Source organism: Parus major, chromosome 3 (genome assembly GCF_001522545.3).
Source record: "Parus major isolate Abel chromosome 3, Parus_major1.1, whole genome shotgun sequence".
NCBI classification, from domain to species: domain Eukaryota; kingdom Metazoa; phylum Chordata; class Aves; order Passeriformes; family Paridae; genus Parus; species Parus major.
This window is the reverse complement of record NC_031770.1, coordinates 107,197,263-107,222,072: the sequence shown is the minus strand read 5'-3', so window position 1 is coordinate 107,222,072 and position 24,810 is coordinate 107,197,263. Positions and strand designations below refer to the sequence as shown.

General features: G+C 50.3%; 1 protein-coding gene across 3 annotated transcripts in view; it reads right to left on the bottom strand.

Moving 5' to 3' along the window:
* The window catches only part of TNFRSF21 (TNF receptor superfamily member 21), a 35,046-nt gene extending 19,847 nt beyond the window's left edge, over positions 1–15,199 (bottom strand). Inside the window, exons 1-3 of one of the 3 annotated variants that reach the window (XM_015622830.2) lie at positions 15,090–15,199; positions 8,701–9,355; positions 6,514–7,011 (exon numbers count right to left, since the gene is read on the bottom strand). In XM_015622830.2, coding sequence (XP_015478316.1) covers positions 6,514–7,011; positions 8,701–9,355; positions 15,090–15,143 — 1,207 coding nt within the window. In that variant the 5' untranslated portion in view covers positions 15,144–15,199. Of the gene's footprint in view, positions 1–6,513; positions 7,012–8,700; positions 9,356–11,173; positions 11,259–14,058; positions 14,370–15,089 lie in introns of those variants that run through there. The other 2 variants (XM_015622831.3, XM_015622832.3) reach the window with 2 other exon arrangements.
* Positions 15,200–24,810: the final 9,611 nt, after the last annotated feature.

The following is a 24,810-nucleotide window of genomic DNA, read 5'->3' as shown; positions in this document are numbered from 1 at the left end:
CAAAACAAAAAAAAAAACACCCTTGTTATTTGAGGAGTGATGTGTGAGAGCTTCACTGATGTGAGAAATCACAGCCCTCCAGGCGCTGAGACTGGTGTCGGGTTTTTGGCAAAAACACCCTGAGCTCGAAGTGGTTTTCTACAAGGACAATCCTCCTCTCCTGCAGAGGTGCCCTGCCTCCCACACTCGGCCCTACACCTTAATGGGCAGGCACAAATCCCAATCCCTCATTAAATTAATACAAGGGCCACCCAGGAATTCTGACCATAGGATAATCGGAGTTTTCTTTTCTGAAGCAGATTTGGGAGCAAATGTTCCAGCTGCCAAAGGGAGCTCCCCACAGCCCTTGTACAAGCTGCAGAGAGATGGCTTGTGTAGCAACACATATTAAAAGTGATCAAGCACCAGTATTTGGTGCTAATGCAATAAGACTGAGGAACAGGAGATGATAAAACTGCACATGATTAGGTTTCTTCCTCTCTAAGCAGAACAGCAGCCTCCCACGTTTGCACTTTTCAAGGCTTCCCTTCATCATGAAGCCCTGGTCAGCTCTTGCACATGCCCTCTGGAGATCACATAGCTTCCCAAAAGGACAAAATGATTTTTGGGAAAACCTGAGCCATGTTTTACATTGAGTGGTTTGAGGAAGATGGTGTTGTGAACTAGTCAGATGCCAGCCCAACACTCCCATGGCAGAGGTGTGTGCTGCAGATGAAGAGTTGCTCCGTCCCACCCAAAGCAGAGCACTGTGTTATGTACCTGTGTAGGAGCAAACAGCACAAAATGCAGCAGAACAATCTCCAGTGAGGGAGCATCCATGCTCCTTGTGGTGCCCAGCACATTCCTGCCTCTTCCAATTTAACCAGCTCCCCCCTTCTGCCTGGGTCTCACCCTGCAGAGGTAGACAGGCTGTCATCAGAGGACCATCAGTCATGTGCACATTATCAAGCTGCAGATGCCAGAAGATAAACTGCTTTGGAAAACAAAAACAAACACAACACCTTCTGCCTCTCTTCTTTGGCAGGAGAACAGACATCAATCCTTCATCTCATGCTCTGCCTGCCAGAGCCATATCAAGGTTTGCACACAAGCCCAGGGCTGCTCCTCTCCAGGTGTAGCTGCAATTACCAAATTATGCCAGTAGCAATGGGCACACCAGCCCTCCTGAGATGCTTTGGACATCTCTGCCCCACCTGTGGCCTGGGCACAAAACCTGGAGGCCACCAGAGTTTGAGGCTGGTGAAACTTTAGTGCTTGAAAGGATTGTTTATTTGCCCAGCTGTTTCCACAGCAGCTCCTCCATCCTTACCCCACCTCCCAGCATGATCCTCTTTGCCACCAGCTGGGACTTGTTCAGGAGCTGATAAAAGGGACAACTACCAAACAAAACCACTACACTAAGTGGCTTTCATCTCGTTTCCCCACAAAAGCACTAAGGAGGGGTCCTGAAGTGGCATTCAGCATCACCCTGTAGACGACCTGCAAGTGCCAAGCCTGCAGCAGGTTCCTTACACAGAGTAGCAGTTAAATAGGCCTGAGGAGTAACATCCTCAGCTGGACTGTTTCCATGCACTTGCTTCCCTTCATTAGGTGATGGATCTCTAGAAAAGACTGACTTTAAAAGCCCACACATAACCTTAATGTGCTGTCTCTTGCAAAGAATCACGTCATTTTACTTTGATAAGCATCTTCCAACTAACCATAAATGAGCACCTGATTCCATTTGGGAAGCAGCCTGCAATGACCCTGCCGTCCCCACACCTCCACTGGCATATTTGGGTGGGAATGCTCTGGAGCAGCAGCACAGCATCAGGCTCTCCAAGGTACAAGATGTAGTCCCCCTTCAATACTCTCAGTGACTTCCTTAGTAGCAGACCAAGCTCAAGCCTAGCCCCACTCCCTCAGCAACCAGCACACAAGCCAAGGACTACCCCCTACACATCACCAACCAAGAAGATCCTGGCCCCCAATGTGCTGACAACTGACCAACCAAGACCCCGAAATCCCAACACTCCCCATCTCTCCAGCATCACATCTCAACTCCCCATTTTGATTTTGAGCCATTTTAAGCACATGCTCTTTTACATGCAGTCAAGCCTCAGCTCCACCCCAGCTGCAAACAGCTTCTGTAGAACACTTAATTTCTCTGATTATTTAACCAGAGGCTTCCTTGGCTTTGCTCTCACCACCCACTGCAATAATGTGCAATTACAAGACTTGAAGAAAAATAAAAGGGAAGTGCCATCTCATGCCAGGCCAGCACTGCCAAGATCTGTTCTTCAGTCTTTAAACTCCAAAAAACAAAATCACCAAACTCTTTTTTTGCTCCTGGCATATAATTTCGGACAGCTGCTCCTACACACAGGTTTCACCCTTAGATTTTGCAGACTTTGTCTTTCATCCTCTGCTACTAGGTGGATGAAAGCCAAAGACAACAGTATTAGCAATTTCTGCAAAAAGAATTCAAGCCCATCTTCATGTTTGGCAAATGGCATGTTTGGCATGATGGCAAATCTGGCATTTCCAAGGCATTTGAAAGACAAGCTCCAATTCTCAGTTTTTATTGAAAGGTTTCTGCAAGCCCATTTTCTCACCTCTGGAAATGTCTGAAGAAGGAAATAGTTATTTTCTAAAATAAAGGCATGAGCCCAGTGTGTAGGCTGTTCTTGAGCAAGAAGTCATATGAAGTTAAACCACAGAGCCTATCAGCCCTGCACCCACATCACTCAGGCACCACATGGATAATTTCTCAGGAAAACTTTGACAAACTGTCAACTGCTGGATTCGTATGTGCAGGGCTGCAAAGTAAGAGCCAGCTGAGGCAGCAAGAGGTGCAGCTTCTCCAAACACAGCTACACTGTTCTACCTTCTCAGTCTCTCTCTGGACAGCCCCTGTTGTGAGGATGGACACAAGAACAGATGAGGAGGTAGGCTGGCAGCTAACTCAGGCCATTAATCATTGCAAGCTCTTCCCAGACCTCTGAACCATTTAATCCAGTAAGAAGCACTGGCATTTGCTGCCTTGGCTGGAACATACCCATGCTGAGGACACGGGTCTAGTTCTAACACCAGCCTCCCAAGCTACTTCTATTTTTATGTTTGGGCTGTTATTTAAGGCATGTATTATGAACAGATAGAGGATAGGGCACAGATGCCAGCTCATGGGGAGATGAGGACAAGTGAACCTCCTCCTAACAACAACTGCTGATCAGGATCATACACCTATCTCAGTTATTTAAACAATTCAGGAATTTAGTTCCTTCAGGAACTGGGTAAGAGTTTGAGCCCCTGGTTCTATGCTAAACCCCTCCTCTTTTGGTAAAGAGCCCAACCACAGCGCCATGTCTTTGCTTCAGCACTGAGCAGAGCTAGTGCCACCCTGACCACTCTTCACCCAGCACCCACAGCCTTGGAGAAATCAATAATAAAATCCTCCAAATAGGCAAAGCCTTGGATGCCCACCTGGTGCCATGGGATGCTCAGGGGGTTGACTGTGAGGGCAGAAGCCCAAGGACAGCTCCCCTGAGGAGAGGCTCCAGTGCCTACATCAGACCTGGACTTTCCTTTCAAAGGTTAGAGCTGTTTATTGAAAGGATTAGGAGGGAGGAGATGGTAAACTAGGAACAAATGGGGGCAGAATGTTTGCAAGAGCTACATAAACAGGCAATAAACACACCCCAGCCCTCTGCTGGTGTGCCAGCTAACCTCTGGATGGAGATCATACAGATGTGGGTGCACTGCCAGAACCCAGCCCAGGGACTTCACCTCCAGCCACAGAGATAGTTCACATTCTAACTGATTGCTTTCTGCACCACTTGAGCAACCACAAACCAGGCTGGCACCTGAACCTGGGGAGCAGCTGTGGTCCTCACATCTCAGGAGGCTTTGCTCTGGTTGCCTACCATGGAGGGATCCACACAGCAGCACAGAAGGGGAAAGATTTCCCCCCTGCAATAGCCTGAAGTTTGTTCCTGGATAAACTCAGCCCTCTCTGAAATGCTGCTTCAGGATGAAGCATGATTTGGGAACAAACACTGCTGGAGCAGCAGAAAGCTAAGCCATGACGTGGCAGCTCTGCAGAACATTTCAGTTGTACAGCCAGTTATTAAATAAAAGGTCGATTCCTTTATGGCACTACACCTCTCCTTTCAAGTAAACAGTCTGAAGAGCCAGACATTTCAACAGGAAAGGCAGAGAAGGATTTATGCACCACTGCAGAGGAGAATAATTTCCATATCTGACATAACAGAGAAGCACCACCAAATAAGAGCTAATGAGCAAGGCCCTTCCAGCTAATGAAACACGATTTGGTTTGCACTAAAAGCAAGACAAAGCATTAATTGGTTTGTGCTCATTTGCCTGCCTTGATTGCACAAAGTTCATCTGAGGACATTTGGTGGCAGGGGGAAGTCAGGAAGCCACCCATGCCAAGAGGGAAAAGCGTGACTGTTGCAGGAATGACTGGGGGTAGCGGAGCCATTCACCTCCAGATTGGCAGGGTTCGATCACACCAAGCTGGTTTATCACCTAAGTGTGGTTTTGCTGTTACATCCAGCTTATTTCCCAAGACAAAGGGAAAACTTAGCAAGGATCTTGCGAAATTTATGCAGCTGTTAATGTGACAGAGAAGGCTGGAACAACTCCTGCTGGGAAGCACAGGATGACCTGTGAATGATGTCAAAGGGGGACAAAATCTGGGAGGTGAGGTTTTATCTAAATGGGTTAAAACAGGTCGTCACTCTCCATGTGAGCCTTCTCTTACCTGCATGGTTTCTTTACCCTGAATCGTGATTAGTGATGCAACACACAGCATTACAAACAAAGGCAGCTTTAAGGTGGCTTCCAGAAGAATCAGCTGCAGCACAGGCACTTCAGCATGGTCTGAAACACCACGATAGAATCCAGAGCTGCACCCACTCAAAGCAGCATGGTCTGGTCCCTGCACTTGAGCATTACTTGTCCAGTACAAACTGCCCTGCTCTGAAGTGCTTCAAGAAACAGGAAAGCATCAGAAATTTAACCAACTGGTAATTAAGGTCTTGGGGAAAAGGGTTACTGCAAGTTAGCAACAACCGCTATTTGTTTTTTGGTTTTGACCTATGAATCATGGCCAAACAGATGTATTCCTTGTAGTGCCCACAAACAAGGATGTCCAATAAGGTTCTGCAACTCCATTGCAGATCACTCATCACAGTCTCATGGACCATGCTTTGGGTGCCACAGATTTTAGGGACAATAGAGTGCAAGGGTTATGGGAAAAGGTTATCAAAAACAGAAAAAAGTTTAAGAAACTGCAGCCCAAGAACACAAAAGAGTTAAAAAGGAAACTGATAAGCAACACAAACACAAGAGAAGGCACAAAACCAATTCCAACAAGATCTTACTGGTTGTATAAGTGAATTAATGAAGGCAAACAAAGTGTAGGTCTATTAATCAGCAGGAAGGTGAAGAGAGTACACTACAGAAGACGCCCTATTCAAAACCTTCTTTGCTTTGTACTTGAGCACTCAAGGATGACTTTTATCAAGGACTGATCTCTCTTAAACCTTCCAATCTTTGTTCAATCCATTCTTTGTTTGCCACCCCCCCACCCCCCCTTGTTAAAATGTGCTTTTCTAAAGGTTAGCTGTGAACGGATGTTTAAGGTTGAGCAACATCAACCCAAAATAAGTAAGGACTCGTCAGTCTGCACAGGATAAGGGAAGGTCAAAATTGCCATAGGAGCTCTGTAGAGGAAGAACTGTGCATCCCACTAGGGAGATCATGGCTGCTTGGTGCTCACAGTCACACCACCATTAGTTTATCACTGATTTTTATAAATTTCAACTTGAAGATCCTAACATGTCATCTTTAAAGTCTCATCAGAAAGCTGACAGAAAATCATGCACTAAATGAACAGAAAACACTATCAAAAACAGAGTCCAGGCAGAGCTGACGACACATCCACGACTCAGCCTTTAAGGATAACCTTTTTGGCTCCACTGTGGGCATAGGGCTTGGGACACGAGCCAGCACTTGGGATTTAGGGCTAAGAACTGAAATTGAGGCAGTGCCAAGAGGTGGGGGGATGACTCAGCCTTCCAGAAACAGACGGGGATGAGGGGATAAAGGATGAAACAAAAGACAACCAGATCCATGCCTGAGTCACCGAGAAAATAAGGACCATGTGAAACAGAAGCGGGAAAGGAAGGAAACAGGGGAGTCAAAAAAAGGTGCCTTCATTCAAAATCATTCTACCAATGGAAGAAGAGTAGAATTTGGAGAATCTGGGTGAGAAGAAGAGAAGCTGGAGTGAGCAGGTGACACTCACTCCATTAACCCTTCCTTCAGAAGCAGGGACACACCATGGAAACTCGAAGGAGGAGAAGCCAAGGATGAAGAAACCACGATGGGCTGTGTTCTCCCTACAAGACCCACCAAATGAGGAAAGCCAAAGGTCAGTGGCTGTGGGGGTAGCCCCTCCACAGCCCTGGGTTGGAGTGGGGAGGACACCACATGGTCACTGCTGCTCACCATGCCCGTTGCAGTAATAGATCCACTTCTCCCTGTTCTGTGTGGGGGTGGTGGACTTTTTCATAATAGCTTTTTCCACAATGGCACTGGGATCTTGCCGGGGTCCTTTCTTCAGAGTCCGTGAGCTCTTTCTGACGCTGCAGACCACGATCACCACCAGGACCAGCAGCAGGAACAGGACGATCATCCACGGCAAGTGCTCGTTGATGTCGAAGTGCTGGTGGACGTTCTGCGAGCCTCGCCGTGGGGGCCTGTATGGGACGCTGGGCTTCTCGCCCCCCATCATCTCCAGGGATGGCTGCTTCTCCAGCGCTTGGCTGGTCTGCTTGTGCCGGTAGCTCTGGGCCCGGCTGGTGGTGCCAGAGCCCACGAGGGTCCCGCCAATGCCGCCCGTCTCGTTGGCTGAGGTTTCGTTGTAGTACCGTGCCCGCTCCATCATGCTGCTGGACGCGCGCGGCGCTGGAGAGGGGACAAAATCGGGAACTGAAGAGTTCAGACCTGCGGGAGGAGAGGAGAGTTGAGTGTCACGGCCCTGGAGATGCGATATGGCATCACATCACGGGCTAAGACCTGCCTGAGCATTGGCTTGGCCAGCAGACAGAAACCCAACGCCAGGCAGCGAGAAAGAGTAGAGGTGAAGTTGAGGTTTGCCTCTGGGAACAGATGGGTACAGTTACAGAGGGAGCTTCAAGGTAAAACTGACCTTTGTTGGTTAAAGCTAGAGGCAGCTTATTACAAAAAAATTAGTTGCTAAAGGCATGTTTTCAGTCTGTGTTTGTCCCACATTCAGCATTTCTCAGAAAACCAACAACTTTGAGTGAGTTGGTTTTTCTTTTTAGGTTTATGAACATTAATTTTACCTCATTTTTGAAATTTCATATTTGGACTAAAGGTACAAAAATACATGAAAATTTGTAGGCTTAGTGTCTCTCCACTGGGTTTGTTAAGGAAGTAAAGTCTTTTTTTATCAGCCCTGTAAGCAGCTGCAGATGAATTAACTACAAAATAGGTCTCTGAAGCAACCAAACTTCCCTGTAAGAGCTACCTTCCATCATTATTGAGTTTCTTTATCAACCACCACCTCTCGGGTCCCAGCCCGATGTGAAATCTGAGCCAAAGCCTGGTGAGAAGAGGAAGAAGGGCTGTTGTGGCAAAAACTACAGATTATTTTGGAAAGTCATTTTTTGCAGATTGTGTCTCATCCCAGCTGAGACAGACAGTGGGTGTATTTGTCTGTACCCGGTTTTGCCCCCAGCTTGGTTACCCAAAACACACTAATCAGGACATAAACAGGGAAAACGCTTCAACTTTTTGTCGACAGTTGATTTCAAAGTTCAGGAAACACTCTCCTGTACACTCCCAGTGATACACCAACGTCAGGGCAAGCTTTGAGACCTAACTAAGGTGAAGCACTGGAAGCCTACCACTGTCAACACTTCCCTGCTATTGTATTTACTAACTCAGCTGTTGAGGTCATCAAAAGTTGCATTTTTTAATTAAAATGCCTCATCTGAGATACTGTAGGGAAGCTGCTTTCCAGGGAGTGCAGAATACCACTTTAAGCGGAGTCCTATAGCATCCCTGAAACCAGCCACAGTTAAGGCATCACCATAAGGGCTGTGAGGATGAGCCACTTCCAATTAAGCTAGAGAAAGAGGAATTCCACATAGTAACCTTAAGAGAATGTAGGAAAAAGTCACAGGACAGCCCAGGCTCCTGCAGAGCAGTTTCAGCAATGGTTCTCATTCAGCCAATACTGTGACACAGTACAGAGTGAAATGCAGCATGGAAAGCACAGGCACAAAAGAAGTGAAACCATCAGAGGAGTAATTTCCCTGCTGCAGGGACACTGCAGGGGTTTTCCTGCTGCATCCCAAACCAGGTTCACCACAACGGCACAAAGGCTTGTGCCAGCACATCACAGAGACAGGAAAAGAGGCTGGCGAAAGTCATGTCCTTCCAGCCCAAACAACAGGACAGCCAGAAGTCTGATCAGGACTGCAGACTCAGTGACAGAGTTACTGAATGTGGTTTAATACAAGTGAGGGGAACCCGATGACACGAAGCAGAAGCACCACCCGGGCTTTAGACCAAGTTGCTTTTTAGCAGCCTAACACCAACCCTGACCAAGGAAGGAACACAAACCCTCAGTCAAAACCACACCTGTGTTTCAGGGATGGGCATTACCTTTGGGAAGATCAGTGGTTGGTGGAACTTCATAGGGCTGCTCACCCGCTTCGGTGCTTGATGAAGTCAAAGCCGTGTTGGGAAGGGATGCCGGAGAACCACAGACGTTGTCACTCTCCTTCGTCCCCGGCTTGATGACCACCATGTTTTTCCCAAAGCAGTCAGTGTAGGGTTTGCACTTCATCACACTAGAAGGCACATCAGAAAAGGTACCACGAGGGCACGGCTTGCACCTGACGTCTTCGGTCTCGGTTCCTTTCTTGCGGACGCCCCAGCCGACCGGGCACACCGTGTAAGGGACGCAGGTATCGTTTGTCTGAAACGTGCCAGACAGGCAAGTGCACTCGCGGTCAGTCAAGGCAGTACAATGAGTTTTCTCAATCATTGGCAGTTCACAGGGTTTCCTACAAGGGTGGCACCGCTCTATGCCATTCTCATGCTTGGTAAAGGTCCCGTCTGGACAAGGGCTGCACTCCCTTAGGGTACTCTTCGTACAGTGCTTAGACACGTAGGTTCCTGCAGGACATTTGTCACAGGTCAGTTCTTCATTGGTGGCACGGTCGAGGTGGCGGTACTTGCCAGGGGAGAGGCTGATGGCATTCTGCTCAGAGGTCAGCTTCGACTGACCATCAGCGGTGCCAAGGAGCATGAGCAGCTGGAAAACAAACAGGAGGTATCAGCCAACAACAGCGTGCAAACGGAGCCCTCTCTGTCAACGACCCCCTGTAGGATCACAAGGGATGTCCCAGAGCTGTGGGACCACGGACAAGTTGCTACGCCCACGGGAGGGACCTCAGTGAGGCTGGAGCGGAATGGAACCGGTGCAGGTGGCAGCACATTCTGCAGACACATCCCCAGCTACGATTATAATTGCTTACATTTGACACCACACTTCTCAGTGAAACTAAGCATCATTTACACTGCAACCCTGCCAGGGTGGTAAATACTGCTAATTGTGTTTCAGCAGTACGTGCTACCTGGCCACCCCAGGAGAATTCAGACCAGCTTTGCATTTCAAGGCTGAGAGGCTCCAGCACGAGGCAGGCACTCACTGACAAGGCAAAAAACACATGCAGATGGCAGCTCTGACCTGTAAAACTTTCCTTCTCTATTTGTTAATCTGCACTTGTTCAAATAGTTACCTTTCTGAGTAACACAAACCAGGATGAAATCCAGGCTAGCAGCTGTTTCTGGGCTATTTCTCAGCTCCTCTGCCTTTTCACTATTTTTTATGACCCGGTGCAAGTGTTGGGTTTGGCGAGACCACAAGGGATGTTCTGCTTTGAGCCTCCAACCACATCTGAATCCACTCTAAACCAGCTGCATTAGCAACAGGAGAAAAAACCTGGTGCTATTTTTACGCTCTTCAAGGAACTCTGCTGTAACTCAGCTCCTCATTGCATCAGACATAGGTAAAAGGACACCAGTTTTTAGACACTGAACTGGAAACAACTGGGCTTTGCTATATAAATCTGTCTGTCTCTACAGACTTCCAATCCCAAAGCTTTATTCCCTTAATTCCTTTGCAGTGATGCTTCTCCATCTCCAGGAGAAGCTCCATCTACCAAGAAGTACCTCTGCTTCCTCCAGAAGACTTCTGGTCCATGGATTTAATGTCAGTTATGGCAGCGGAGATAAGTCCCCAGGAACAAAAGGCATATCAAAAGAAAGGCGGACACAACCTCACACAGCATGCAAAACAACAGGAAACACATTTCCACACAGCCACAGGCTAAGTTCAGAGGGAGAGAGGGAACAAGTCAGTGTTACCCTGAATTTTCAAACATTTTCTACACTGAAGGTAGAAAGACCAGAGACCCTAATGCTGCTCAGCTGCAGAGCCAAGGACATAAAATCACTTGGCTGTGTTATACAATCCCTCGCCTCTTGCTCTGCTACCTATTCTGGGCTATCAGCCAACAAGAATATATTCAGAATAAAAAAAAAAAGAAAAAAAAATAAGAGGAAAAAAAAAAAGGCTCCCAACAACATGACTCTGCAGAAGGCACATCGCAGCAGAGCCGCAAGCTGCGCCGCGTCATTTTTGGTGCAGTCTCTTGCTTCCTGGAAACACACAGCTCATTTCTGTTTCACCTGCTAAATAATTTACAGCTTGGGATTTGTACAAAACACTTCACATTTTTATTTTTTTTATTTTAGTTTATTTAGTTTTCTCCCCCTGAAGCAGCAATTACAGAGCAGGCAGAAGCAGGCAAGCCCGCAGGAGCTGACGAGGATCCTGCAGCGGCTAGACTAATTACGGCACGTCAAATTAAAAAGTGGGGCTGCCCTGGCAGGCAGCAAAGGCTTACAGGATGCATTTTACTTTTCCCCTCCCCTAAGACATGATTTAACAAAGCGCTTAACTGGCTCTAAGGAAACCTGCCACCCTCCCCTGTAATCTCCGTGACGCATCCCTGAATTAGCGAACTGGTCTCTTAAGGTGGCAGCAGGGGTCACCTGTGTTACTCACCCTGCTCCCGTGCCAGTGCCAGCAGGACAGGGTGACAGGATAGGCAGGACAGGCGGTGGATCTCCTGCCTCATCAGGACTGAGCTGTGTCCCGCTGTCTCAGATCCCGATTTCTCGCTCTGCATCACGCTAGACCTTAGGAAACCCATGGACAGCCCCGCTACAAACATGTGCCTTGGGTTCCCTCCTGTTCTTCCCATTCTAGCATCTTCCCATCCCTCTCCCGGGTAACCAAAGCCTGTAATAGCACTAGGTTTGAGTTGGCTTTTTTGAGCTGTTTTTTTTAAACCCTGTCTCAGAAAAGCAGTGCTGGTATTTTTGAACATCTCAAGATCTTCAGCTGCACATGCACTTCCAAGGAGAACAGCAAGTTCCAGTGGGGGATGGCTAAGCAGCATTGAGCATCTGCTATTTATTCAGACTGGCACTTCTGCTCCCTGAAATAATCCAACCGCTCAGGTTTTGCAGCACTCAGATCTCTGAAAGTGAAGGCCAGGAGCAGGAGGACATCTTCAGCAAAAAGGAGTGTCTGCTGGTTTGGTCTCTCACCCTCAGGGCTGCCCAGCAGCACACAGACCTGGACTTTTTTGGCTGACACTTCCAGTTCCCATGGAAAAATCAACCAAGTAATGAAGTGAGTTCTGCTGAGCCACTGCATTTAATTTCATTACACTGGTACCAAAGGAAGTGTACAGGGTAAAAAAAAAAACAGAAAAAAACAGAACGGGTGCAAGACAACGCTAAAGAGCAAACTTGGTTTCAGCAGTTTCAGCAATGCTCTCTGTGCTCAATGCAGGAACAAAGAAGGGTTTTTAATGGGATGGGGTCCCTTTCCAAAAGGGGCCAAAGCAGAACAGGGTGGCCACAAGCTCAAAGAGCATCCCCAACGCAGCACCGATACCCTGCGCCACACGGGCAAAGGCACCTCCCAGTCACCTTCACCTATTTCAGCACATGAAAGCTTTATGGTGTGAGGAAATCAGATCAGGCTGGGGGACACCATCATTCCGACCTCCCCACACCAGGAAACACGCAGACAAGGGAACCTTCACATTCAGCTGCAAACAAACCCTTGAGGCAGCAGCACCCCACAGCTGGTGTGGGCACCAGGCACCTCAGCACCACCCAGCCTGATGACTCCATCCCAGAGCTGCCTCTGTGCCGTGCTCCCATCACCCTTTTTCCATAAGTGTGCTGCAGGGAGACCTGAGGGACAATCTGCACAGGAACAGCTCTTAGGGGATCACGAGCCACACTGGCATGTGCTCAGAGGATGCAGCTGCAAACACCTGAGAAACCTGGTCCAGTGGTTGGCACACCTGCCCATGGCAGGGGTGTTGGAACTACATGATCTTTAAGGTCCCTTCCAACCCAAAGCCATTCTATGATTCTATGAATACAGCATCTCGTTAAGGGACCCAAACCTGCAAAGTGAGTCAAAACACCAGCAGAAAGTTGGTGAATCAAACTTTCTGTCCTGAAATTTGTGTCCTAAAATACTGCAACACCAAGACTGTCATAATCTCAGGTTGTGTACAGTGCTGCCCTGCTGCCAGACTTGTGGGGACACAGAAATAAACCTAAAACTAAAGTGAAAATTAAAATAAATTAAAATAAAAAAACCCCAAAACATAAATGGCAGCTAAACACAGGACACTTGATTCTGGTAGAGAAGAGCAGGAACAGAGATCTGCAAGTGAGCAGGGACCTATAGTGCTAAACTGATACTCTGGGAATGGTTTCCAAGCAGAACCAGCAGAATTTGGTAGAAACGGCAGCTGGCTCTGGGCAATATCTTGGCACAGACTGGGGATGAGCAGCACTGCCTGCTGCACTTCCCAGAGGTCAGCTGCACCCTTCGCCGACACTACTGGGAAAGTGCTTGCAACAATAAAGTAAAAGAAATAAACACAGAAAAACACCAGAAAGACAAATAAATTAGTCTGGAAGTTTTACGGTAACTTGGCAGACAGGAAAAGCAAAAGTCCTGCCCTGATCACTTTAAAAAGAATCAAATTACTCAGTCTGAAAAAAGTTGCCTGAGAGGAGACTACTGAAGAGCAAGGCAAATTTCTGCTTCTTGCAACATGACCAGTTATTTCAGCTGGTTTGGGGTTTGTGAAATGAGAGTCCGGGACTCACTGATCAGCAGTTCCTTTACTCCATCTCAAGAGCAAAACACAGGGAGTGGAGCGAGCCAGAACAGCAGCACCACAACATCTGGTCCCCATGAAGGGAAACCCAGCAGCCAACCCTGCAGCCAGTGCGCACCAGAGCTCGGAAACATCCCTGCCAGCCATGGTTTTGCTCCAAACAGATGGAATCCCCCAGCTTTCAAAAAGCCCCAAGCTGAAGTGAGGTGATATTGTGCTGGTTCCAGGCAAGGGCAATGGGGGAGATGGTGGAAACTACTTTGCAGCAGTTCGTGGGGTCCCAAAAAATCCACCAAGCAAATGAAATCACTGCCAACATCACCCCTGCAAAAACTGCTTCTACTGCTCCAGAAACTGCTCCAAAACCCAGCAGCCAGGCAGATTTGGGTTTGCTGTACTAGTAAAAGACCCACCAGCTATCAATTTGAACTTACTTCCCTCGGGTTGGAGACATGAAGTCCTTATATGACCAAAGGGAGATATCCAAAACGTTGAAGGTATCAGATGAAAACTCAGGGAGGATCCTGCCAGCTCACAAGCAAACAGGAATTTTGCCTTGCTTTCTTGTATGATCACACACAGAGTTCTGAGAACACACATGCACAAGTAACATACACGTGTGTATTTGCTCAGTCTTGCTTCATGCCCCAAAACTGCTGTAGTATTGCCCCACACCTTTAAATCACTCTTTTATTCCCACCTCTCCCCTCTACACCCACCATTCCCAACTGACCTCCAGGATCCCAGCTGGAGCTGCATATCTCAAACTCCCCATCAGCATCTCATCTTCCAGACGTGCAGCAGCACCGGCTTCCCTCGGCTCTCTTCTCCCAGAGGGAAGCCGGCACTCGGGAGCGCCCAGCCAGCACCGAGCACCGTCTGCTCCACCGCTGCGCCAAGCTCCCCTTCGCCTGCAGTGCAACGAGGCTGTTTCCCCGCTAATGCCCTTCCAGCCTTAGACTGTTTGTTGTTTACTCGGATTCCTGTCGAGCCAGCGCCAGCTTGCTCAGATCCACCTTGAGTTCAAGAGCAAGTGCTCTCCTCTGTTACACAACCCAGCCGCAGCAGCTGCGGCGTCTGCCTGACACACCGAATTACTGTCTCTCCCCAAACAGACGGGATGTAGCCCTAAAGCGCTGATCGGGAAGTGCCCTACCTGGGAAGGTAAATGGGGAGATAAAGCTGCCGGAAAACATTTCGGCGATAAGTCAGGGCAGCTGCCTGCCACTCGTAGCGGAGAGTTTTACTGCCTGCCCAAAGGGTGGCAAAAAAAGCAGCCGCGGGGGCGATGGATGGATGGATGGATGGATGGATGGATGGATGGATGGATGGATGGATGGATGGATCCCTGTCCAGTGCCGAGCTCCCGAAGCAGTGTAGAGAGCAGAGCAAGGATCCGCTCACTCTGGCGGTGCGGCACAGCCCTCGCCGGGGGATGCCGCCGCCTGCGCTAACACAGGCACGGGGAGGATGGATATCGCAGGGAAGGAATATCGCACCCAGCCGGCGTCCCCTACCGGGACCCGGGGCTGGGGCGGACAGCAGCACTCGGCGAGGGCGCAGGGGAGCTCCGCACAGCCGACACGCGGAGCGGGGTCAGCAGGATGCCCAAACACCCTCCCCGCTGCCAGGCTGCCCCAGGCGGGGCAGGACGCGCGGGCGGGCAGCCCCGCACTGCAGCACATCCCCACCCACGCCGCGGACACGCGGATGCTGCGCGGGCACGGACCGATCCCGTCGCTCCGCGCACACGCGCGCACTCACCGCAAGGATGCCGGCGAACCCGGCGGAGCTCCGGCTGGCCGCGGCGGCCCCCATGGTGGCGGGGCCGGGGCTGCGGGCGAGGCGCTGCCCGTGCGGCCGCGCTGCCTCAGGCGGCGGGGCGCGGGGCCGGCGGCGGCCGGGCGCCCATGGCGGGGGCCGGGCCGGGCGGGGCGGGGGCCCTGCCGCGCTCCCACCTGCCCTGCCCTGCCCTGCTGAGGGGCCGCCGCGCGCTCTGCCGCGGGGGCGGGGCGCGAGCGGGGGCGGCGCGCGGGGCCGGGGCGGGGCCCGGCGGTGGCGTCACCCGCCCGCGCGCCAGGGCGCCCCCACGCGACACCGGCCCCGCGCGGGGACACGGCGGGGACACGGCGGGGACACGGAGGATACAAGGAGGGGACACGGCGGGAACACGGAGGATAGAAGGAGGAGACACGGCGGGGACGCGTCTCCCCCGTCCGTGGGGCAGCGGTGGCTCCGGTCCCCCTCGTGGTTCGGGTTGGGTTGGGACTCCGGCGTCCCAGGGTGGCGGCCGCGGAGAAATCGCAGCGGGGGTGGGTGTTCGGCACCGTGAAATCTTCGGGGAGGAGATTTTTGTTGGTTTTGTTTTTGGTGTTCTCCAATGTCAAACATACAGGGAAGAATTTTTTCGCAAAAGGGGTGGTGAGGCGCTGGCACAGGTTGTCCAGAAAAGCTGTGGCAGCCCCATCCCTGCCACATCCCAAGACCAGGTCTAGTGGGTGGCATCCTCGGAGCAGCATGGTCTAGTGGGTGGCATCCCTGCCTTTGGAACAGGAGTTGGAACAGACAGCCTTTAAATGTCCATTCTAACCCAAACCATTTGATGACTCTATGAACATGTAGCACATTCCCTGTGGTGGAGGAATTCACTAGGAAGCAGACACATCCCTCCAATGAAGAGGATTAGCTGGATGCTGAGGGTGGCCACAGCCTAGACAGTGCCCTCACTGCCCATCTTGCAGCACCTGAGCAGGGTGGGCAGAGCAGGGTGACGGTCACAGTGTCCATCGATAGCTGTGGCAAGTGATGGAAACAGATCCAGGTTTGTCCAGAGAGTCAGGGGAAACAGGAGATGGGGTCAGAGTCAGGACTGGAAAGGATGCAAGACGTGTCCAAGGTTCTTACAGGAAACGGGAGCTGTGGTGAGACTTCATCATTGTTCCAAATTCTGACCAGGAGACCAGAGCACCCCCAGATACGGCTGATCAGGACCTTCAAGGTTTGTGAGTGCAGCAAATCAAGGCTATTTATGACTCTCTACATTGCTGGTAGTTTATTGAGAAAAAACCTCAAACACCTGAATTCCAGAGCATGCAGAAATCCAGCAGTCACCTTCTGGAGATGCCCTGAAGTCAGATGAACCAAGAGAGGGTTTCAGTGCCATGCCAAAGGAAAGAGCACTGAACTTATAAAATCCCATCTGAAGAAGGGGAGGGGTGGGGGAAATGCGGTGCTCTTGCTCTAAAGAGATGTGCATTTTGTCCAAGCCCTTCTGAAGCACACAAGAAGCTTCACGCTGATTCCAGGGAGTTTTGAGTCTAGCTAGAAAGCTCCTCTCCCAGACAAAGTGGGAGACTTTCTCCATCTCTAATGCTGGAAGGGATCTGGAGAGGAGTAATGACCCTTGGGAGCCTGGGAATGAGTCTGGAGAGCTTCCCTCCCAGACCTGGGGTGGCAGTGGCAGGACTGCTGTTCCCAAGGGGGGAATAAGACCGAGTCTGTCACATGTGCAGGGAGAAGATGTTCCTCCACAGCTGGCTGTGCTGCTGTGCAAGTGCTGCAGAGCCCTGGTTTTGGGCTTTGCCTTCCCTTGGGGCTCCCGAACCCAGGAACAACAAGCTTTTCCCAGGAGGTCAACAAAGGGGAGTTTTGTCCCAAGGAGAGATCAAAATGCAAACCAAGACACAGTAAGGTTGTTCAAAAGAAATGGGATGCCCATCGCTGCTTTTAATTCAAAATAAATTGGGCAAATAATAGGCAATAACACAACTGGGTTAACACCAGGCTTGTGGATGGTGGAGTGAATTTTAGGTTTAAAAATGTGTAGCTCTCTGATGAAATACAGGGCAGATCTTGCCGCAGAACTGAGTGGCCGGGTTGTGTCTGGGCTAGAAGAGGGTTTGAAATGCCCCAACAGTACCAAGCCATGCTGGGTCCATCAGCAGTGTGAAGGGCAGCGTTCAGATTGTATTAGGGAAAAGCAGAAAAATAATCATCTGGAGAACGTAGTGACTCAGGGGATTGGCAATGAGATGGATCATGTTACTGCTTTGGAATGGATTCCACTTAGTTACATCCACTTTTAATTATTATTATTTATACAGAACCTAAAGGCAGTCCACAGATTATCCAAAAATGCACGGGCTGATCTGTAAATCCCCCGTGCCTCCCCCCTCACAGCACATGCAATGACAAACCCCAGTCACGCTGCCTGGACTAGTTCATACTGGCTGAGACATAAATTGCTTATTAGTGACCAACTTGCTGCTTCTCCACTTTTGTCACTCTTCAAAAGGAAAATAGGGAACAGGTGACTGAGGTTGGAGTTATGTGTTAAGTGTTTTTGTTGGAAGCAGCAGCAGTTCAAGAAGTTCCTCCTTGCCTCCCTGCCTTCAGTTCCTTTTTCCCCCTTGTACAACCCCATGAGTCATGCAAGTACACCCCGGTCAGTGAACTGGTAACTGAAAAACAAGAAGGGCTTTTTTAATCAGAGTAGGTGAAACTCACTGCTCATGTTGATCAAAGACTGCTGGGTCTTCACTAAGCTGGTGGTAGGAGTCCAAGTAGGCATCCACTGACCTCGTTTGCCACCAGAATTTATCATCTCTCCCAACCGCAAGATCTCTTGTCTTGTGAGGAAAGCCAGTGCTCCTGCTTAGTCACCTGAGCCTTATTCAAGTCTATTCATGAAATGGGAGGAATTGTTTTGCCAAAAGAAGCTATTTGGGAAATTTTGAAGAATATGCCCCAGAACCATGGAATCACAGAATGGTTTGGGTTGGAAGGGACCTTAAAAATCATCTTGTTCCAATCCCCTGCCATGGGCAGGAACAGCTTCCACTAGACCAGATTTCTCAGGAGCCTATCCAACCACATCTGGAACACTTCTGGGGATGGAGCACCATCACTTGATTCACCCTGTAGAAACCAGAAACATTCCAGGAAGTGATTTCTCATCCCTGACTTGCACTAAAAGACACCAGGCTAATGGGGCAGACATCATTTCCTTTCAGACTCTCTCATTCTCTGTACATGGACCATTGCTTCTACATCTCCCATACAAACAGAACATTTCTGTGTTGGTGTTGTTATGGGAAAGTAGCTGCTGCATGGGAAAATTTGTGAGTCCAGTTCATATAGAAACCACAGTCATAATTTGCATTAACATGAATTGGGAAGTTAAATCAACAAAGCCCCTAGACTTCCTTGGGTGAGGGAAAGGAGAGTTTGGGTGGGCGTTCTCACCCTTCTGACCCTCCCTGTGATCTCCAGGAAACTGGGAAGGGAAATGTCTACCAAGAGCAGATGTTCCCAGCAGGAATATATAGATACATGCACACATATATATATACACAAACACAGTCATTTAAGCCAGGTGTGCTAGCACTGATGGATTTCCCACCTCAAGAACCCCATGGGATTTCAGGGCTGAGACAGGGATGGCAGATGGGAAGTTAAATGTGGCACTGTTGGATGGAGGTTTGATTGCCATCACACCTGAGCTGATCTCTCCTCTGGAAATGGTGGGTGCACAACTGGAGAGCCTATTTTCCCAGAGGACTTTGAGAAAGGAGAAGGAGCATCTGATGGCCAGGCTAAGTGCATGAACACTGCCTTAGCCCTGTGCCCAGGGCTGTGAGATAGCCAGCAGATGAGATGGGGAGGTGAGGCTGCAGGTGGAGCACAGGTGGCCCTGCATCTTCTCCCCTGGTGAGATCAGGGAGTGAGGCTCATGAGGCTGGCATCTCACATCCTTCCCAGGTCAGTGACTCGCTGTGAAGAAGTTTCCTTCCTGTCCCTCGTGTCATGCAAGTGCTGTCAAGCAGGACAACTTTTATCTGACTGAAAGCCACAGCTTGCCTGGACGCCTGGTTTGGTGCATGTGGAACAAGCCCAGCAGTCACATCTGCACCTCTCCAAGTTAAAATGATGGAGGCATTTAAAGCTTCTTGTTTGAGTGTTTTATCCCTTTGGATTCTTGTTTTGCAGGAGGTCCTAAGGCTCAGCTGAAGAGTGAGGTCTGGATACAGAAGTCTGAATGCTTAACTTCAATAAAAGCACTGGGACTCTGTGCACCTCATCCAGTGCCCTCATTCACCTCCTTCCTCCCTTCCTCATCCCTTTCCTTCTCCTTGGTGCAAGTGCTCTGGGACTGAGGCTTGAACAGTGCCTAACAAAGCTGAGCCAAGCTCTCAGCTGGGGTATCTTGATGGTCATGAAGCTGAAATGAAAAATGATGAAGCTGGAAATTAAAAACAATGAAGAACATTTTTATGGATGAACCTGAAAGCCTTGCAGTGTTTACTTGCCATGTTTAAACCCTGGGTTTACACTGGAAGAAGTGAAGCAGCAGATTAAGAGTGGTCTAGCCATGGATAGAGCATTGGCAGCAAAGCTCAGAGCTTCATGCTAAGCAGATAATCAATCATGTGTTGTCTTGCTCCTCTGGCCAGCATGTCCTGAGTGGGACAGGGAGGTGACAAGGTGACGGGATGGTTTGCAGAGCTTTTGGAGAACACTGCAAAGCTCAGTATGAGTTTCCCAAAGCCAGCTGCTCTCCAGGAGGGACTGTGCACTCTTGCAGGTTCAGCATCAAATACAGATACCAAACAACCCCCACTGCAAATCTGTTACTCATGTCGGCTGTGGATGCAAGATCCCTTCTGTGTCAGATTGCCCAGCACATGTGACCCTGCCAGCTTTGTGCCTCGTGTCACCTGCAGGACCACTGGAGCGGCACGGGCAGCCGCTCCTAATCCAGCCTATATCCTCCTGGTACGGAGGGGAACCAGCAAATAACTCTCACCACCTCTAACCCAACAGGCTTCATTCCACTCAGCACAGCACACTGCTTTCTTTGCAAGGCCAGCTATGCAGCCTTGGGCTCTCACTTGGAGCCCCAGGAGAATGTCACTTCCCGAGTGACCATGCTCAGCACCCCAGCTGCAGCCAGCAGGGCGGATCTCATTGCTGGGTGGTCACAGATAATCTTAGTCACAGTTTAAGGACTTTTCCTACTCCCCTGATGTAAGGGGGATGCCACAGCTCCGTTGCCCCGGGGCTGAGGGCACACAGGGCTGTGCCAAAGGGGTCACAGCCAGCAGCTAGTGGTGTTCATGGGGGGAACATGGTCTGGGTGACAAGTAGCTCACATGGGGTTCTATTGTCCTTACATAGCGTATTTGATGTATATGGGATACAGAGTTATTCAGGGCAGTTAAGGGTGACAGCAAAGAGATGCAAAGAGCTTAAAATAGTGCCTGACCGGGCGATAAAAGCACACATAAAACTCAAGCGTCCTTGAGAAGGGACAAGGGCTGCCTCCGTGTGGGTTAGTGCCTTCCAAAACCAAGACCAAGAGCCTTTCGTAGGCTCCCACGGGTATCAGGTTACAGCACAGCGGTGGGCGAGGAAGGCAAAGCCTGCCCTGCGTCGGTGACGATGATGAGGGGGATGGATGAGACCCTGGATGGGGATAGGATAGGGATAGCTCAGGAGGCAAGTAGCGGGGAGAAACATGAGGCTGAAGTCCCAGATGGCAGAGAAAACCATCGGGGAAATTGGTAAGGCATGAGCCTCAGCGTAGGTAGGTGCCGGAGCCTGGGACATGCCGGGGCTGTGAGTCACCGGGATTTGTGGAACCGCAGCGCAGGCTGTTCCCGTCGGCCGAGGGTGCCCGGGCATCCCTTTCCTGCGGGGCGGCCAGCGCTGGAAAATGGGCACGGAGCAGCCTGGTGTGGCTGTAGGAAGCAGTGCCTGGGTGTCCTCAGCTCCGCGGGGAGCAGGGCAAAGTGACTTGGAGGTAGCGAGGTGTTCTCACCTCCCCTGGGCTCCTGCACCCCAGCGCTTTAAAAGCCTCGCCCAAGCTTGGCTGATTTAAATCACTTCAGGCCATTTAATCATCACATAATCTCAAGGACTTATTTATTATCACGAGCTTAAGGACTAATTTATAGACTTTACACTGGTTAGAGTAACCCCAGTGGGTTGCATAAGGAGCTGGTTATGCCATAAGAAGCTTTCGGTGGAGATGAAGACCCAGGAAGCAAGACTTCCAGCAGGAGAGCTCCAGCCTTGCATTACACACCAGTTTAGGAGGCAAGAGGAGTCTGTAGGAAGCTCCCTGCAGTCTGGCACTCTCCTGCCTTCACACATTTTAACTGCCTGCAAATCCTCCTCCAGGAAACTGAGAATTAGCCCCGGTGCTAAATGTCTTCGGAAGAGAGGATCCTTAGTGGGGCCTCTTGCTGGAAAGAATAACAGGGCTGGTTGTGTAAAGCAATGAAGAGGTCACATGCCAGCTCCTGGGAGGGACACATCGCTCCCATCTCACCAGCCTCCAGGTCCTTGCTATAAACTGGGCAGTTTTTCTGTTCCCTTGGCAGCTTTTCAGACCCTCTCTGTGATTGTTTCTGCTCTGTTTGCCACCAGTTATACTCCAGCTGGATGTGAGAGAGAAGGAAGGATGAGTCCCACACCCTGAGCTCAAATCACTTTCAGCCATGATTTAAACACATCAGCTTGAACCAGCCTAAGAGCTTGCCAACACGGAAGGCTCATTCCTGTCCTGTCTCCTTCAGCTCCAGACTACCTGCCCATCCTGCCCTTTATCTTAGTTCTTGTGCTGGGTAACTCAACCCTGACTTAGGAGAAACCTATTCCCTTTTTTCACTCTGTTATTTTTGTGCCAGATTAGTAGTTTAGGTGTGTGGAGGCTGCGCAACACCAAAGTTGATGCAAGGGAGAGGGATAGGGTGGGGGTGAGGGATGGTTCCAGGCAGCCTGTGCGTGAAAGATACTCAATATGGATACAAAAGCAGCAGCAGAGCTGATCACAAGGTCACATGAGGTCAGAGGAAAAGCAGAGGTGTCATTTGTGGTTACAATGACAACTGGGCTTGAAGGCCTGAGACTGAGGGAACTGGGCAAGGCAGCTGAGCAGCTCCTGGGACAACCCCAACAGCAGTTTGGGAATGACTACTATGACATGGTGGTGGCTGGGAAGTGCCTTGGGAGCACTGTGGTTGCAGCAGGCCTTGCTTGCAGCTCATTTCACCCTGAGCCCTGCCCCATCACTGCAGGGAACTTGCTGGCTGAGTGGCAGTGGGATGGTGGGATCCCAACGCCACGGCTCTGGGATAAGCCAGGTGAGAGGTAGCAGAGGGCTGGACCTCATTCCTGCTCTTAGCACAGTTTTTGCCATTTCATCTTTGGAAACCTTCTCTTCAAGTCCTGAAGTGTCTATGGAGCAAATTGCCCTTGAAAATGAGCCAGGACACAGCCCTAAAAGCTCTGGATGCTGCAACCATCACGAGAATTACCATTACGAGGTAATTCTGTAATAAATGTAACCTTTCTGGCAGCACAAGAGAGCAATTAAGGAACCCTTAATTTTTAAGGGTTCTCAAAAACACATCACTGATTTCTAGCCAGAAACATGGGAAAATTTAGTCAAACCAGCCTGGATACTCAAGGGACACCCCTGCCCAAGAAGCCTTCCATGTCTGCTTCTGCCCTCCTTCCCTCACACCGTGCCTCAGCTGTCCTTCCCCTGCTTCCCTCCACAGCTACCCTTCCCCACTCATAAACAAAGAAACTTAACAAAACAGTGCTCCACTGGAGGGAAGGGAGGCAAGGGAAACAGGAAAGCAGATAATATAACAACAAACAGCATCCCCATCCAAAGTACACAGAAGCGTGTTCATCTTTCCCTTTCTCTTTGCTTTTCCATGGCCCCTAGGAAAACTGGCTACTGCCTCCATCCTGCAGCCTCCCACTGTGCCAGTTCACTGGTCTCAAGATGCAGACTGTGCCTTTCTCCCAGGCATCAGCTATTCTTCCTTCCTTCCATCCATCCATCCATCCATCCATCCATCCATCCATCCATCCATCCATCCATCCATCCATCCCCACTAGCCACTACCCATCAGTGACACCCTTAGCAGGAATCCCATCTTGCTCTTTCTCAGAATAAGGCTCACTAAAAGAGTCAAAACCCAAGGGCAGCCATTTTTTGTGCACAGTTTCTGGTACTGGTTGTGTTGAGCCCAGGTCTCCAGGTCATGGAGTGAGAGGAGTTTGACCCAGGAATTTGTAGACCTTCGGTTTCCATCACCAGGCTCGCCTTGTGCTCACACAGGAGTGGAAGATGAGTGACTCAGACTCACAGAATCAGTTGGGTTGGAAAATGCCTCTGAGACCATTGACTCCAACCCGTGACCAATCAGCACCTTGTCAACCAGACCATGGCACTCAGTGCCATGTCCCATCTTTCCTTAAACACCTCCAGGGACAGTGACTCCACCACCTCCCTGGGCAATCCACTCCAATGTTTAACAACCCTTTCATGAAGAATTTCCTCCTGATGTCCAACCTGGTCCTCCCCTGGTGCAGCTGGAGGCTAATCCTCTTGTTAGTTACCTGGGAGAAGAGGCTGACCCCACCTTGCTGCAGCCCTTGCAGGTAGCTGCAGAGAGCTTGGGTGAGGATCAGGAGCATGGGGAGGTGTTCTCTGGCTGCATGGCCTGGTGAGTGATGTGGTGCCTGGCGAGGACAAGCTGTTCCCTGGCTCGTTATTGTTACCAGATGAGTGGGGGACTTTTACGATCGCTGTGTTTGGATAATCAAATTCTGATTGGGACAGAGGAAGAAGAGCTGCCCTCCTCTTCTCTCCTGCACCCCACACCAGGCACTCAGCCCCCTGCCCTCCAGCGAGGCTTTGTTCCTGGGGGTGACGCGCAGCAGCCCGGACGTGACTGTGGATCCCACACCCCCACGACGCCCTGCTCTGTCTGGGGGTATTGTGTGATGCCCAGAACAATGTGCTGTGGTTAAGGATGCCTGGGAGAGCGCTGGGAGGCTCCTGCTCCCCCTCTCCCTGCTAGTGCTCAGGGAGGCAGCTTTTGGCCATCTGGTAGTTGTGGGTTTGGTGGAGGTCTCCCAGCAGGGGAGGAGATGCAGTCACCAGTGCTGTTCCTAGAGAGGAAAGCCAGCCTTTGGCACTGCTGAGCCACAGATGCACTGTGTGTCTTGGGCATGGGATGGCCTTGGGCACTGTAGGATGACAGGATAGCTGATGTGAGAAGGGACTGCAGGAGGTCCTCAGCCCAACCTCTTCATCCTGACAGCTCTGGGGTCAGACCAGGTTGCTCAGGGCTCTAGTGAGTTGAATCTTGGAAACCTCCAAGGCTAGAGGCAGCACGGCCTTTCTGGACATCCTGTATCAGTGCTGAACTGCCCTCCTCATAGTGGGAACATTTTTTCTCATATCCAGTCTGAGCCTCCCTGGCTTCAGCTTATGTGGAGTGCCTGTTGTGTTTCCCTTGTGCACCTCTGTGTACAGCTTGGCTTCATCATCTCCATGTCCTCCTTGCAGGTACACCAGAGCTTCTCTTCTCCAGTTCTGCATGCTCAGCCTCCCCTCCCAGGCTGTGTGATCCCACAGGGCTGTGTGAGCTCCAACTCTGTCTTGATGGCCTTTCCCTGG